Source organism: Oncorhynchus kisutch, unplaced genomic scaffold (assembly GCF_002021735.2).
Source record: "Oncorhynchus kisutch isolate 150728-3 unplaced genomic scaffold, Okis_V2 scaffold4011, whole genome shotgun sequence".
NCBI lineage: Eukaryota > Metazoa > Chordata > Actinopteri > Salmoniformes > Salmonidae > Oncorhynchus > Oncorhynchus kisutch.
The window spans coordinates 305,112-320,238 of NW_022265956.1; the positions used below are offsets into that span (position 1 = coordinate 305,112).

General features: G+C 47.4%; 2 protein-coding genes across 10 annotated transcripts in view; both read left to right on the forward strand.

Annotated features, from left to right (window-relative positions):
* Positions 1-8,059, forward strand: part of LOC109885463 (axin-1-like) — a 40,534-nt gene extending 32,475 nt beyond the window's left edge. Inside the window, 5 exon segments of the mRNA XM_031821711.1 lie at positions 2,235-2,448; positions 3,383-3,562; positions 4,042-4,293; positions 6,075-6,236; positions 6,651-8,059. Coding sequence (XP_031677571.1) covers positions 2,235-2,448; positions 3,383-3,562; positions 4,042-4,293; positions 6,075-6,236; positions 6,651-6,777 — 935 coding nt within the window. The 3' untranslated portion in view covers positions 6,778-8,059.
* Positions 8,060-8,348: 289 nt separating this feature from the next.
* LOC116373021 (serine/arginine-rich splicing factor 4-like) lies at positions 8,349-12,503 on the forward strand. 9 transcript variants are annotated; one of them, XR_004209478.1, is made up of 4 exons: positions 8,349-9,084; positions 9,227-9,253; positions 9,480-9,528; positions 9,599-10,173. XR_004209478.1 is itself a non-coding variant. In XM_031821712.1 (3 exons), the coding sequence occupies exon 3, from the start codon at positions 11,207-11,209 to the stop codon at positions 11,930-11,932; it is 726 nt and encodes a 241-aa protein (XP_031677572.1). In that variant the 5' UTR covers positions 9,260-9,841; positions 10,180-10,206; positions 10,560-11,206; the 3' UTR covers positions 11,933-12,503. The 9 variants fall into 9 exon arrangements, 3 of the variants coding, with proteins under 3 accessions (XP_031677572.1, XP_031677573.1, XP_031677574.1); XR_004209481.1 differs by having other exon boundaries at positions 9,502-9,571; positions 9,842-10,173; XM_031821712.1 differs by lacking the exons at positions 8,349-9,084; positions 9,227-9,253 and adding exons at positions 10,180-10,206; positions 10,560-12,503 and having other exon boundaries at positions 9,260-9,841.
* Positions 12,504-15,127: the final 2,624 nt, after the last annotated feature.

A 15,127-nucleotide genomic window follows, 5' to 3' on the forward strand; every position in this document is an offset into this window, starting at 1 on the left:
TGAATAGTAGTAGTCCTATAGGCTACCTGGCCTGAATAGTAGTAGTCCTATAGGCTACCTGGCCTGAATAGTAGTAGTCCTATAGGCTACCTGGCCTGAATAGTAGTAGTCCTATAGGCTACCTGGCCTGAATAGTAGTAGTCCTATAGGCTACCTGGCCTGAATAGTAGTAGTCCTATAGGCTACCTGGCCGGAATAGTAGTAGTCCTATAGGCTACCTGGCCGGAATAGTAGTAGTCCTATAGGCTACCTGGCCTGAATAGTAGTAGTCCTATAGGCTACCTGGCCTGAATAGTAGTAGTCCTATAGGCTACCTGGCCTGAATAGTAGTAGTCCTATAGGCTACCTGGCCTGAATAGTAGTAGTCCTATAGGCTACCTGGCCTGCGGGCATATAAATGTGCCCATTTGGGTATCTGACCGTATTTCTGATTGGCTTAAAGCAGCGTCACTGTGGAGCTTCTCAGAGTCGTTTGTTCTTCACTTCATTGAGAATTACTGTAGTCCCTCAATGTAGCGTATTCGTAAAATGTTACCAGCTCTCTCCCTTTTCGATAACCACCCAGCATGTTGGGGGGGGTAATGCTCTGATCCGGTGGAAACGTCATAAAATAGACCTACCTGATTACTTCTTAGCTCGCTGGCGTGGGAAACTCTGAGGTGGCAGAATATTTTATACAGTGTGGTAAGGTTGTTAGTATGATCGGGCTGGACGAAGTTAATAGTTGATACGGAGTTTCCAGTTCCTCACAGACATCCCATGGTCATGGCAATAGAAGTTAGTTTATAGATTTGTATTCTTTTCATTTAGATATAATTCGTTTACATTGAGGCCGGCAGGATAGCCTAGTGGTTAGAGCGTTGGACTAGTAACCGGAAGGTTGCAAGTTCTAATCCCCGAGCTGACAAGGTACAAATCTGTTGTTCTGCCCCTGAACAAGGCAGTTAACCCACTGTTCCCAGGCCGTCATTGAAAATAAGAATTGAAAATAAGATTTTGCCGTGTTAAATAAAGGTAAAAAAAATTAAATAAAGATGACTTTTTATTATAAATGAAACTGTTCCATGAAAATGTGCAGATGAAACTCATAACTGGTATACAGATCAGTAGAAATGGATACCTTGGCAAACCCATAACTGGTATACAGATCAGTAGAAATGGATACCTTGGCACTCCACGTGGAGAAGGTTGGTAGGATACCTTGGCAAACCCATAACTGGTATACAGATCAGTAGAAATGGATACCTTGGCACTCCACGTGGAGAAGGTTGGTAGGATACCTTGGCAAACCCATAACTGGTATACAGATCAGTAGAAATGGATACCTTGGCACTCCACGTGGAGAAGGTTGGTAGGATACCTTGGCAAACCCATAACTGGTATACAGATCAGTAGAAATGGATAACTTGGCACTCCACGTGGAGAAGGTTGGTAGGATACCTTGGCAAACCCATAACTGGTATACAGATCAGTAGAAATGGATACCTTGGCACTCCACGTGGAGAAGGTTGGTAGGATACCTTGGCACTCCACGTGGAGAAGGTTGGTAGGATACCTTGGCACTCCACGTGGAGAAGGTTGGTAGGATACCTTGGCACTCCACGTGGAGAAGGTTGGTAGGATGACTTGGCACTCCACGTGGAGAAGGTTGCCTACCGCTGGTTTAGCCTGTTACCAGCAACTTCAGAAGCATAATGTCTTAATCCGAGAAGACCTGCCGCGGGAGGGAATAGGTTTTTTTCCCCTTCTGGTTAGGCTATGATGATTTCTAGCTCCCTCTTTAGTCATTTTTGGCGTCTTCATTATTTTTTTAAATCTCCGTGCTTAAAGCATCAGACAAGCTCAGTAGTCTACGTACGTACAGTGTTGACGTTGTATAATCAATGTGATGGAGTGTATTCAACCAACAGAGCATCAGAGTAGGAGTGCTGTCCATAGAATCATATTCTTTATGATTTTAAAGGTCAATCTGATCCCAGATCAGCACTCTTATCCTGAGAGGCTTAATAAGTACAGGCCCAGAGGTACAGAGGTGAAATATACCAAAGACCACCGCTAAACCACCGCTAAACCACCGCTAAACCAATCTCTTTTTGAATGTGTCCATAAAGGCTGTTCCACCACATGGCTACCAGCATGGCTACCAGCATGGCTACCAGCATGGCTACCAGAATCTTTGTTGGGTTAAGAGGTAGAGTTCTAGTTATTTAACCTATATGTCTCTGTTCCCTCAGGTGTGTACCACCACAAGCATGGCTACCACTACCCCCCAGGGGGCACCAAGCCCAAAGAGCCCCAGATGGATGAGGTGGTGCTGGGTGGAGGAGGAGGTGGAGGCTCCAGGACCCAGGGGAGTGGCCTGTGGAACGGGGAGGCCCACCACTACTCTACCGGGAAGGGACGCAACTACGCAGATGGGGCTGGGACCATGGACGCAATGGGCTATAGGTTAGTACCTGGGGGGGTTATGGGTTATCAGTGTTGTCGTACTTGAGTCTAGGACTCGAACTAAACTCGGACTCAAGTCACGATTTTCATGACTAGAACAGTTCAGCCTCACTAATGTAGAACTCTGTCAACTAGCTAGTCTTACTAATGTAGAACACTGTCAACTAGCTAGTCTTACTAATGTAGAACACTGTCAACTAGCTAGTCTTACTAATGTAGAACACTGTCCACTAGCTAGTCTTACTAATGTAGAACACTGTCAACTAGCTAGTCTTACTAATGTAGAATACTGTCCACTAGCTAGTCTTACTAATGTAGAACTCTGTCAACTAGCTAGTCTTAATCATGTAGAACACTGTCCACTAGCTAGTCTTACTAATGTAGAACACTGTCAACTAGCTAGCCTTAATAATGTGGAACGCTGTCCACTAGCTAGTCTTACTGATGTAGAACTCTGTCAACTAGCTAGTCTTACTAATGTAGAACTCTGTCCACTAGCTAGTCTTACTAATGTAGAACTCTGTCCACTAGCTAGTCTTACTAATGTAGAACTCTGTCAACTAGCTAGTCTTACTAATGTAGAACACTGTCCACTAGCTAGTCTTACTAATGTAGAACACTGTCAACTAGCTAGTCTTACTAATGTAGAACGCTGTCCACTAGCTAGTCTTACTAATGTAGAACCCTGTCCACTAGCTAGTCTTAATCATGCAGAACCCTGTCCACTAGCTAGTCTTAATCATGCGGAACGCTGTCCACTAGCTAGTCTTAATCATGCAGAACCCTGTCCACTAGCTAGTCTTACTAATGTAGAACACTGTCCACTAGCTAGTCTTACTGATGTAGAACACTGTCCATTAGCTAGTCTTAATCATGTGGACCATCACCATTCTGACCTGTGTGTGTGTGTGTGTGTGTGTTCCCTGCACCCCAGCAGTAAGGGCAGCACCCTATCGAAGCGTGGCTCTAAGAAGGGGGCGGAGCCGACAGGTAAAGGTGATGAGGGGCGTGTCCAGGAGGCCCAGGTACCGCTGGAGGACCTGGAGAGAAACCACAAGATACTGCAGTGGATGATGGAGGGGGAGGCACTACGACACAAAAAGAACACACACGGGTAACACACACACACATACATACATACATACACACATACATACATACATACATACATACATACAGTAGGACGCACTCTCTGTCCCTCACAATGTTAACTGACCTTCTCTTTCTCTCTCGCTCCCCTTCACTCTCCCTCTTTCTCTCTCCCATCCCCCCTCTTTCTCTCTCCCATCCCCCCTCTTTCTCTCTCCCACCCCCCCTCTTTCTCTCTCCCACCCCCCCTCTTTCTCTCTCCCACCCCCCCTCTTTCTCTCTCCCACCCCCCCTCTTTCTCTCTCCCATCCCCCCTCTTTCTCTCTCCCACCCCCCCCTCTTTCTCTCTCCCACCCCCCCCTCTTTCTCTCTCCCACCCCCCCCTCTTTCTCTCTCCCACCCCCCCCTCTTTCTCTCTCCCATCCCCCCTCTTTCTCTCTCCCATCCCCCCCTCTTTCTCTCTCCCCTCTCTTCCCCCCCCCCCCCCCCCCCTCTCCCCTCTAGGAGTACCACAGGCTCCAGGAAGACCCAGGGGAGTGTGGAGCTGTTGAGACCCAGCTCTGTGGAGCGTCCTGGGGCAGTGCACCCCTGGGTGAGTGCCCAGCTGCGGAACAACGTGCAGCCCTCCCACCCCTTCATCCAGGACCCCACCATGCCTCCCAATCCCGCACCCAACCCCCTCACTCAGCTAGAGGAGGCCCGGAGGAGACTGGAGGAGGAGAGGAGGAGGGCCACCCTGCTGCAGGCTAAACAGAGGTAAGAGGAGGGGGGGTTGAGGTTGGAACGAGGGGTTAGTGTTGATTAGGATCAGGGGATCTAGCAGGAGGCCATGTTTCCGTCTCCTCTCCTCCAGACAGAAGTCTTTAAGCAGTACTGTCTGTCCCATGTCTCCATCTCTCCTCTCCTCAGACAGAAGTCTTTAAGCAGTGCTGTCTGTCTCCTCTCCTCCAGACAGAAGTCTTTAAGCAGTGCTGTCTCTCTCCTCTCCTCCAGACAGAAGTCTTTAAGCAGTGCTGTCTGTCTCCTCTCCTCCAGACAGAAGTCTTTAAGCAGTGCTGTCTGTCTCCTCTCCTCCAGACAGAAGTCTTTAAGCAGTGCTGTCTGTCTCCTCTCCTCCAGACAGAAGTCTTTAAGCAGTGCTGTCTGTCTCATGTCTCCGTCTCTCCTCTCCTCCAGACAGAAGTCTTTAAGCAGTGCTGTCTGTCTCCTCTCCTCCAGACAGAAGTCTTTAAGCAGTGCTGTCTGTCTCCTCTCCTCCAGACAGAAGTCTTTAAGCAGTGCTGTCTGTCTCATGTCTCCATCTCTCCTCCAGACAGAAGTCTTTAAGCAGTGCTGTCCGTCTCCTCTCCTCCAGACAGAAGTCTTTAAGCAGTGCTGTCTGTCTCATGTCTCCATCTCTCCTCCAGACAGAAGTCTTTAAGCAGTGCTGTCTGTCTCATGTCTCCTCTCCTCCAGACAGAAGTCTTTAAGCAGTGCTGTCTGTCTCCTCTCCTCCAGACAGAAGTCTTTAAGCAGTGCTGTCTGTCTCCTCTCCTCCAGACAGAAGTCTTTAAGCAGTGCTGTCTGTCTCATGTCTCCATCTCTCCTCCAGACAGAAGTCTTTAAGCAGTGCTGTCCGTCTCCTCTCCTCCAGACAGAAGTCTTTAAGCAGTGCTGTCTGTCTCATGTCTCCATCTCTCCTCCAGACAGAAGTCTTTAAGCAGTGCTGTCTGTCTCATGTCTCCTCTCCTCCAGACAGAAGTCTTTAAGCAGTGCTGTCTGTCTCATGTCTCCTCTCCTCCAGACCGAAGTCTTTAAGCAGTGCTGTCTGTCTCATGTCTCATCTCTCCTCCAGACAGAAGTCTTTAAGCAGTACTGTCTGTCTCATGTCTCCGTCTCTCCTCTTCTCCAGACAGAAGTCTTTAAGCAGTGCTGTCTGTCTCCTCTCCTCCAGACAGAAGTCTCTAAGCAGTGCTGTCTGTCTCCTCTCCTCCAGACAGAAGTCTCTAAGCAGTGCTGTCTGTCTCATGTCTCCTCTCCTCCAGACCGAAGTCTTTAAGCAGTGCTGTCTGTCTCATGTCTCATCTCTCCTCCAGACAGAAGTTTTTAAGCAGTGCTGTCTGTCTCCTCTCCTCCAGACAGAAGTCTTTAAGCAGTGCTGTCTCTCTCCTCTCCTCCAGACAGAAGTCTTTAAGCAGTGCTGTCTGTCTCCTCTCCTCCAGACAGAAGTCTCTAAGCAGTGCTGTCTGTCTCCTCTCCTCCAGACAGAAGTCTCTAAGCAGTACTGTCTGTCTCCTCTCCTCCAGACAGAAGTCTTTAAGCAGTGCTGTCTGTCTCCTCTCCTCCAGACAGAAGTCTTTAAGCAGTGCTGTCTGTCTCCTCTCCTCCAGACAGAAGTCTTTAAGCAGTGCTGTCTGTCTCCTCTCCTCCAGACAGAAGTCTTTAAGCAGTGCTGTCTGTCTCCTCTCCTCCAGACAGAAGTCTTTAAGCAGTGCTGTCTGTCTCGTCTCCTCCAGACAGAAGTCTCTAAGCAGTGCTGTCTGTCTCCTCTCCTCCAGACAGAAGTCTCTAAGCAGTAAGAAGCAGGGGTCACAGTGTGAGAACGTAACTGTGGCGTACTACTTCTGTGGCGAGCCGATCCCCTACCGCACCACGGCCAAAGGTCGCGTGGTGACCCTGGGACAGTTCAAGGAGCTACTCACCAAGAAGGGCTTCTACAGGTGAGAGGTCGTCGCCGTGGAGATTAAGCTCTGGAGACCATGGTGGTGTCCCAAATGGTTCCTTACGTAGGGCACTGTTCCTTACGTAGGTGTCCCAAATGGTTCCTTACGTAGGGCCCTGTTCCCTACGTAGGGCACAACTTGTGACCTGGGCCCTATGAAGGGAACAGGGTGAATACCAGTGGACGATGAAGTCCTGTCTTCTAACCCTGTTCCCTACGTAGGGCACTACGTGTGTGTTGATTCACTGTGTGTGTGTGTGTGTGTGTGTGTGTGTGTTGATTCACTGTGTGTGTGTGTGTTGATTCACTGTGTGTATGTTGATTTATTGTGTGTGTGTGGATTCATTGTGTGTGTGTGTGTGTGTTGATTCACTGTGTGTGTGTGTTGATTCATTGTGTGTGTGTCTCCTAGGTTCTACTTTAAGAAGGTGAGTGATGAGTTTGACTGTGGCGTGGTGTTTGAAGAAGTCAAAGAGGACGACGCCGTCCTGCCCATCTACGAGGAGAAGATCATCGGTAAGGTAGAGAAGGTGGACTGAAACAGGAAATGGAGCCGGGAGGAAGTAGGAGGTGGAGGAAGGAACAATGACGCATAGAAAAGACTGAATCGGATGAAGAGGAGGTGGAGAGAGTGTTTTTGGAAGAGGAGGAGCGGGGGGGGTTGGGGGTTAAGGAGGGGGGGTGAAGAGGAGGTGGAGAGAGTGCTTTTGGAAGAGGAGGAGCGGGAGGGGGTGTAAAGGAGGGGGGGGAAGGATGAGACAGAAGAATGGAATGGTCCAGAATGTCACTGCCTCCTGGTTCCAGCGTAGAGGAACAGGCGTTTGGAAAGGAGGATGAGACAGAAGAATGGAGGGATGAACAGGGTGAAAAGCCATTCTAAACAGTCTTCCTGCTCTGGGGGAGGAGTTGTTGTTCTCCTTCCAGAACCAGCTGCTGCTAAGTTGCTATGGAGACGTCATGGTGCTCGGAACAGGATGACGGCTGAGTTCCATTCCGGAATCTCACTCCCTTCAGTCCCTAGGCGGCGTCACTGAGGGGGCAGAGGGGATTTATGCGGCCCAAATAGCACCCTAGACCCCAGTGATCATCACCTAGATTCAGCCACAGGCGGATTTTTTTATTTCCTTGAGTGGCTGGTCAGGGGACCTGAATATCATTACATATCATTTGTGGAATGCAAATTGACTGCAACAAACCAAACAAAGAGAGAATTTGACTAAAACATAATCATTCCAAACCTTGCTTACATTTGTATTCAATCACATATCTATATATTATGCCTGGGAATACTTATGGAATCCCGAAATGTAAAATCATTTGGAGCTGAGAGACGGTGTTTTTGTGTTCCAAAATAAAAGCCCTACGGTCCCTGGTCACTATAGGGGATAGGCTGCCGTTTGGGACGTGAAACGATGAGGTGAGGATTTTCACCGGGAGGCCTTCATCTCCTCAACACGTAGACCTCATTATGACATCAATCATAATGAGGTCATAAAGAACCTTCACGCTCCATCCTGTGATGTCACCTAGTGATGTCAAAGCATTCTGTATAAACAAACGCGGTTGAATTAAAACTGCAGCTGTATATTGTTTGATACAACGCTGCGCCTACGGACATCAAAGGAGAAGTAGTCTGTTTACCTGTAGACGTTATTACTATTGTTTTTGGGTGGGTAATGTACAGGTACTAGTAGGTTTTAACACATGTACAGGCTGGGGCAAGAGTCCCAAATGGCATCCTATTCCCTTTCTAGTGCACTACTTTTAACCAGAGCCCTTTGGCTAATGGCACCCTATTCCCTTTCTAGTGCACTACTTTTAACCAGAGCCCTTTGGCTAATGGCATCCTATTCCCTTTCTAGTGCACTACTTTTAATCAGAGCCCTTTGGCTAATGGCATCCTATTCCCTTTCTAGTGCACTACTTTTAACCAGAGGCCTTTGGCTAATGGCACCCTATTCCCTTTCTAGTGCACTACTTTTAACCAGAGCCCTTTGGCTAATGGCACCCTATTCCCTTTCTAGTGCACTACTTTTAACCAGAGCCCTTTGGCTAATGTCACCCTATTCCCTTTCTAGTGCACTACTTTTAACCAGAGCCCTTTGGCTAATGTCACCCTATTCCCTTTCTAGTGCACTACTTTTAACCAGAGCCCTTTGGCTAATGGCACCCTATTCCCTTTCTAGTGCACTACTTTTAACCAGAGCCTATAGGGTAGGAGTCCACTCTGTGAAATAGGGTGCCTTTTGGAATGCTGCCAGTGTGTTTCTAAACCATCAAAGCTTGGGCTTGTCCCAAATCACACCCTATTTCCCCAGCTAGTGCACTACATGGGGGGGGGAGAGGGGCGTTAGGGTGTGGTTTGGGACTCCTGGTGGTTTATATGTAAAGGTATATATTGTAAAGCTAGATGGCGGAGTCCTGTGAGGGCTGTCATCTTGTTTTCCAGGCAGTCCAGACATCTTCTCCAGGATACGCTTCATGTCTATTATCCTGTTCAACTGCCTCTGGCTGTTTGTCCCAAAGGGCACCCTATGTAGTGTGATACGTTTGAACAGGGTTCATAGAGTTCTGGTCAGAAGTAGTGCACTATATAGGGTATAGTGTGCCCTTTGGGACATACCTTCTTACTTATGTCCAGCCCTAATCCCCTACACCCTAGGTTGAACCCTAACCCCCTACACCCTAGGTTGAACCTAACCCCCTACACCCTAGGTTGAACCCTAACCCCTACACTCTAGGTTGAACCCCCTACACTCTAGGTTGAACCCCCTGCACTCTAGGTTGAACCCCCTACACTCTAGGTTGAAACCCCTACACTCTAGGTTGAACCCCCTACACTCTAGGTTAAAACCCCTACACTCTAGGTTGAACCCTAAACCCCTACACTCTAGGTTGAACCCTAACCCCCCTACACTCTAGGTTGAAACACCCTACACTCTAGGTTTAAACCCCCTACACTCTAGGTTTAAACCCCCTACACTCTAGGTTGAACCCTAACCCCCTACACTCTAGGTTCAACCCCCTACACTCTAGGTTTAAACCCCCTACACTCTAGGTTGAAACCCCTACACTCTAGGTTGAACCCTAACCCCCTACACTCTAGGCTTAAACCCTCTACACTCTAGGTTTAATCCCCCTACACTCTAGGTTGAACCCTAACCCCCTACACTCTAGGTTGAAACACCCTACACTCTAGGTTGAATCCCCTACACTCTAGGTTGAACCCCCTACACTCTAGGTTTAAACCCCCTACACTCTAGGTTGAACCCTAACCCCCTACACTCTAGGTTGAAACACCCTACACTCTAGGTTGAACCCCCTACACTCTAGGTTGAACGCTAACCCCCTATACTCTAGGTTGAATCCCCTACACTCTAGGTTGAACCCCCTACACCCTAGGTTGAACCCCCTACACCCTAGGTTGAACCCCCTACACCCTAGGTTGAACCCCCTACACCCTAGGTTGAACCCCCTACACCCTAGGTTGAACACCCTACACTCTAGGTTGAAGCCCCTACACTCTAGGTTGAACACCCTACACTCTAGATTGAACCCTAACCCCCTACACTCTAGGTTGAACCCTAACCCCCTACACCCTAGGTTGAACCCCCTACACTCTAGGTTTAATCCCCCTGCACTCTAGGTTGAAACACCCTACACTCTAGGTTGAACCCCCTACACTCTAGGTTGAACCCCCTACACTCTAGGTTGAACCCCCTACACTCTAGGTTGAACCCCCTACACTCTAGGTTTAATCCCCCTGCACTCTAGGTTGAAACACCCTACACTCTAGGTTGAACCCCCTACACTCTAGGTTGAATCCCCTACACTCTAGGTTGAACCCTAACCCCCTACACTCTAGGTTTAAACCCCCTACACTCTAGGTTGAACCCTAACCCCCTACACTCTAGGTTGAACCCTAACCCCCTACACTCTAGGTTGAACCCTAACCCCCTACACCCTAGGTTGAACCCCCTACACTCTAGGTTGAACCCCCTACACTCTAGGTTGAACCCTAACCCCCTACACTCTAGGTTGAAACACCCTACACTCTAGGTTGAACCCCCTACACTCTAGGTTGAACCCTAACCCCCTACACCCTAGGTTGAACCCTAACCCCCTACACTCTAGGTTGAACCCTAACCCCCTACACTCTAGGTTGAACCCTAACCCCCTACACTCTAGGTTTAAACCCCCTACACTCTAGGTTGAACCCTAACCCCCTACACTCTAGGTTGAACCCCCTACACTCTAGGTTGAACCCCCTACACCCTAGGTTGAACCCCCTACACTCTAGGTTGAACCCCCTACACTCTAGGTTGAACCCCCTACACTCTAGGTTGAACCCCCTACACTCTAGGTTGAACCCTAACCCCCTACACTCTAGGTTGAAACACCCTACACTCTAGGTTGAACCCTAACCCCTTACACTCTTGATTTGGAGTGGGGGCTAGGGATCGGTTTGGAATTTGGAAACTGTCTGTCGATCATTAATGTACTGCACCTCTCCCCAACTTCTCCCCTCAGACACCCAGGGCCTGTATCTGTTTCACATCAAAGCTGCTCCATAGCAGAGCACAGATCTGGGATCAGTTTACCCCTAACCCTGTGATGTATCTCAAGTGACACCCTATTCCCTATATAGTGCGCTACTTTTCCCCAGGTTTCATAGGGCCGTGGTCAGAAGTAGTGCGCGATATAGGGAATAAGGTGTCACTCTCCGGAGAGGAAACTGTCTTAGGATCTGTTTTTTTTATTTTTTTACTCCAAGGTTCCTGGACTGTGTGTGTGTGTTCTATGTACTAAGTTGTATTTCTACAATGAACTGATCTACGGTGCGTGGATCTATGTAAAGCCAAAGAACATTCGTAACCTGTCTGTGTCTGGACACTGTCTGTACATCTGTCTCTGTCCATACAGTTAGTTCCGTTGTGAAATATCTTGTTTTATTGTGTATCTGTCTGTATGGAAGAAATGAACTTAGTTATCCCAATTTCCCTCAATAGTCCAGTCTATAATGTGGAGTTAAATGTATTGGGTTTTAAATCAACTTCTGGAGAAACAGTGGCTGAAGGTGACTTGTACTCAGATCTGGTCGAAGAGGGTAAATACACAATAGGAATATTTCATCCCAAAAAATCCAAGATGGTGACCCACTCTAAATCCAAGATGGTGACCCACTCTAAATCCAAGATGGTGACCCACTCTAAATTCAAGATGGTGACCCACTCTAAATTCAAGATGGTGACCCACTCTAAATCCAAGATGGTCACCCACTCTAAATCCAAGATGGTGACCCACTCTAAATCCAAGATGGTGACCCACTCTAAATCCAAGATGGTGACCCACTCTAAATCCAAGATGGTGACCCACTCTAAATTCAAGATGGTGACCCACTCTAAATCCAAGATGGTGACCCACTCTAAATCCAAGATGGTGACCCACTCTAAATCCAAGATGGTGACCCACTCTAAATCCAAGATGGTGACCCACTCTAAATCCGAGATGGTGACCCACTCTAAATCCAAGATGGTGACACACTCTAAATCCGAGATGGTGACCCACTCGAAATCCAAGATGGTGACCCACTCTAAATCCAAGATGGTGACACACTCTAAATCCGAGATGGTGACCCACTCGAAATCCAAGATGGTGACCCACTCTAAATTCAAGATGGTGGTCCCACTCTAAATCCAAGATGGTGACCCACTCTAAATTCAAGATGGTGGTCCCACTATCTCCCCCTCTGAATTATAACGTTTTAGATGAGAAAATGTTGTTTTTCTGTCCAATAAATCAGCAAGCATGTTCTCATTTTATATAAAATATATTTTACGATTATACGTTGGATTATACCTGATTTTAGTTGTAAACTACATTGCCCCTTCTGAATGGTATTTAATGCTGTGTTATTGAAGGTATTGGGGAGGGGGGGGGGGGGTGTATCCTGGGTGTGTGCCTTTTTTAATCCCATCCTAACTTCAATCACTGATTGTCATAACCTGTCATTACATGCATTAGCCTCTAGGTGCTGTTGTTTTTTAAATCACTGTCATTTTCATTTATTATTTTCAACCAACCAGCTCTTCACTATGTAAATATGTACATTGTCATATTTCCTATGTTTTTAGTCGTCAACCCGCTGCCAGCCAGCCAGTCTCTTGAGGTTTATAAACTACAGACGACACAGATTGCTGGATTCACTTGTACAGTTCTTTTTAAAAAAGGTACTTCGTCAATAAATACATTGAATAAAACATGACCCCTGTCCTTGTTGATGGAGTCGTAGAGCATCATTCTGTTGTCGACGAGGGCCGTCGCTATGCCGTCGACGAGGGCCGTTGCTATGCCGTCGCTATGCCGTCGACGAGGGCCGTCGCTATGCTGTCGACGAGGGCCGTCGCTATGTCGTCGACGAGGGCCGTCGCTATGCTGTCGACGAGGGCCGTCGCTATGTCGTCGACGAGGGCCGTCGCTATGTCGTCGCTATGCCGTCGACGAGGGCCGTCGCTATGCCGTCGACGAGGGCCGTCAGGATTTATGTGAAAAGGATCTATTGACGCTCTAGAAAACCTAAACATTGACTGCTTCTGGCGAGTCACTTCTACCAATCTATACATGGAGTCTGCTAAAGGTATCAATTAGGGAAGATGTATCTATACATGGAGTCTGCTAAAGGTATCAATTAGGGAAGATGTATCTATACATGGAGTCTGCTAAAGGTATCAATTAGGGAAGATGTATCTATACAAGGAGTCTGCTAAAGGTATCAATTAGGGAAGATGTATCTATACATGGAGTCTGCTAAAGGTATCAATTAGGGAAAATATATCTATACATGGAGTCTGCTAAAGGTATCAATTAGGGAAGATATATCGGTAAGCATATCGGAATCGGCCGGGATTGGCTAAAAATGGCAACATAGGCATCGGCCCGATGTCTAGTTTAACGCTGATGTGCATACCAATATAACGTAGGTAGATGATGTAATGATGCCACAAATTATAACGCTACACGTACAACGCAGCATTCCTAACCTGGCCCACAATGTCTGCTGTGTGCATCGAGCAGTCAACAAGTCCAGCAGTACAACACAGCATTCCTAACCTGGCCCACAATATTATTACTGCATTGTCGGAACTAGAAGCACAAGCATTTCGCTACATTTGCACTAACATCTGCTAACCATGTGTATGTGACAAATACAATTTGATTTGATTTGATTTGCTGTGCATCGAGCAGTCAACAAGTCCAGCAGTACAACACAGCATTCCTAACCTGGCCCACAATGTCTGCTGTGGATCGAGCAGTCAACAAGTCCAGCAGTACAACGCAGCATTCCTAACCTCGCCCACAATGTCTGCTGTGTGGATTGAGCAGTCAACAAGTCCAGCAGTACAACGCAGCATTCCTAACCTCGCCCACAATGTCTGCTGTGTGGATCGAGCAGTCAACAAGTCCAGCAGTACAACGCAGCATTCCTAACCTCGCCCACAATGTCTGCTGTGGATTGAGCAGTCAACAAGTCCAGCAGTACAACACAGCATTCCTAACCTCGCCCACAATGTCTGCTGTGTGGATTGAGCAGTCAACAAGTCCAGCAGTCATTTGAAAGAGTAAGAACATTTCAGCGAGACAACGCAAAAGACTAAATCCATTAACGCCAAGATAATAGAATTCATTGCCCTTGACAATCAACTGTTCTCTGTCGTGGATGATGTTGGCTTTCAGCCGACTGGTCGAGCACCTCGAGCCCCAGTACACACTACTAAGTTGGCACTATTATTTTTCAGATGTTGCCCTACCGGAGTTACACAGTATTGTTGAAACACACATCCATGAGCTACTTGCTACGGGCTTCACTGCTATTAGCTTCACGACTGACATTTGGACCAGCGATGTCAGCCCCATGAACATGCAGAGTCTGACAGCACAGCGGGTCGACGAGGATTTCCTACTGAGGAAAGACGTATTGATCAAGAATGTGCTCGTTCTCATACCGCTGCTGCCATTTCAATGGCATTTGAGAACTTGTTTGAAACATGAACACCCTCCTAGCGCCATTTAAACTACTGACTGGAGAAATAAGCTCATCACCTGTAGTAGACGTGATACCCTCCGTCATGGCATTGAAGCGCCTGCTCAACAAAACTGCCGACACAGACCGTGGGGTTAACTTGGAAAAGTACTCGAGGCTGTGAACAAGCGATTCGGTGGCATTCTCTCTGAGCCTCTTTACTGTGTTGCCACCATGCTCGATGCTAGGTACAAGACCCGCTACTTCTTTAACAGGCATTCTCTCTGAGCCTCTTTACTGTGCCGCCACCATGCTCGATGCTAGCTACTTCAAAGCAGACAGGAAACAGGGTTTACGTGAAATGTTACAATACACAGCTGGATAACATGTAAACAGACACAGTGACATGATGAAATCCTGGTTGAGAAGGAAATGACTGAACAAAACAGCACAGCAAGTAAGTGAAAGAAAAAGGTTTTGATAATGTTTTACTGGTAATGGGGATAATGCTTAAATGCCCCCAAAAATAATGTTTTACTGGTAATGGGGATAATGCTTAAATGCCCCAAAAAATAACGTTTTGCTGTGTGTAAACCATTTAACTACTAGAATGCTGAAAAGGCCGCTAACATTTTTTTTATATCGGTATCAGGTTTTTGGCAAGGAAAATATTGGATATCAGTATCGGCCAAAAATGTAATATCGGTGCATCCCTACTACCAATCTATATATAGTAGGGCGGCAGGGTATCCTAGTGGTTAGAGCGTTGGACTAGTAACCGAAAGGTTTGCAAGGTCATATCCCTGAGCTGACGAGGTGCAAATCTGTCGTTCTGCCCCTGAACAGGCAGTTAACCCACTGTTCCTAGG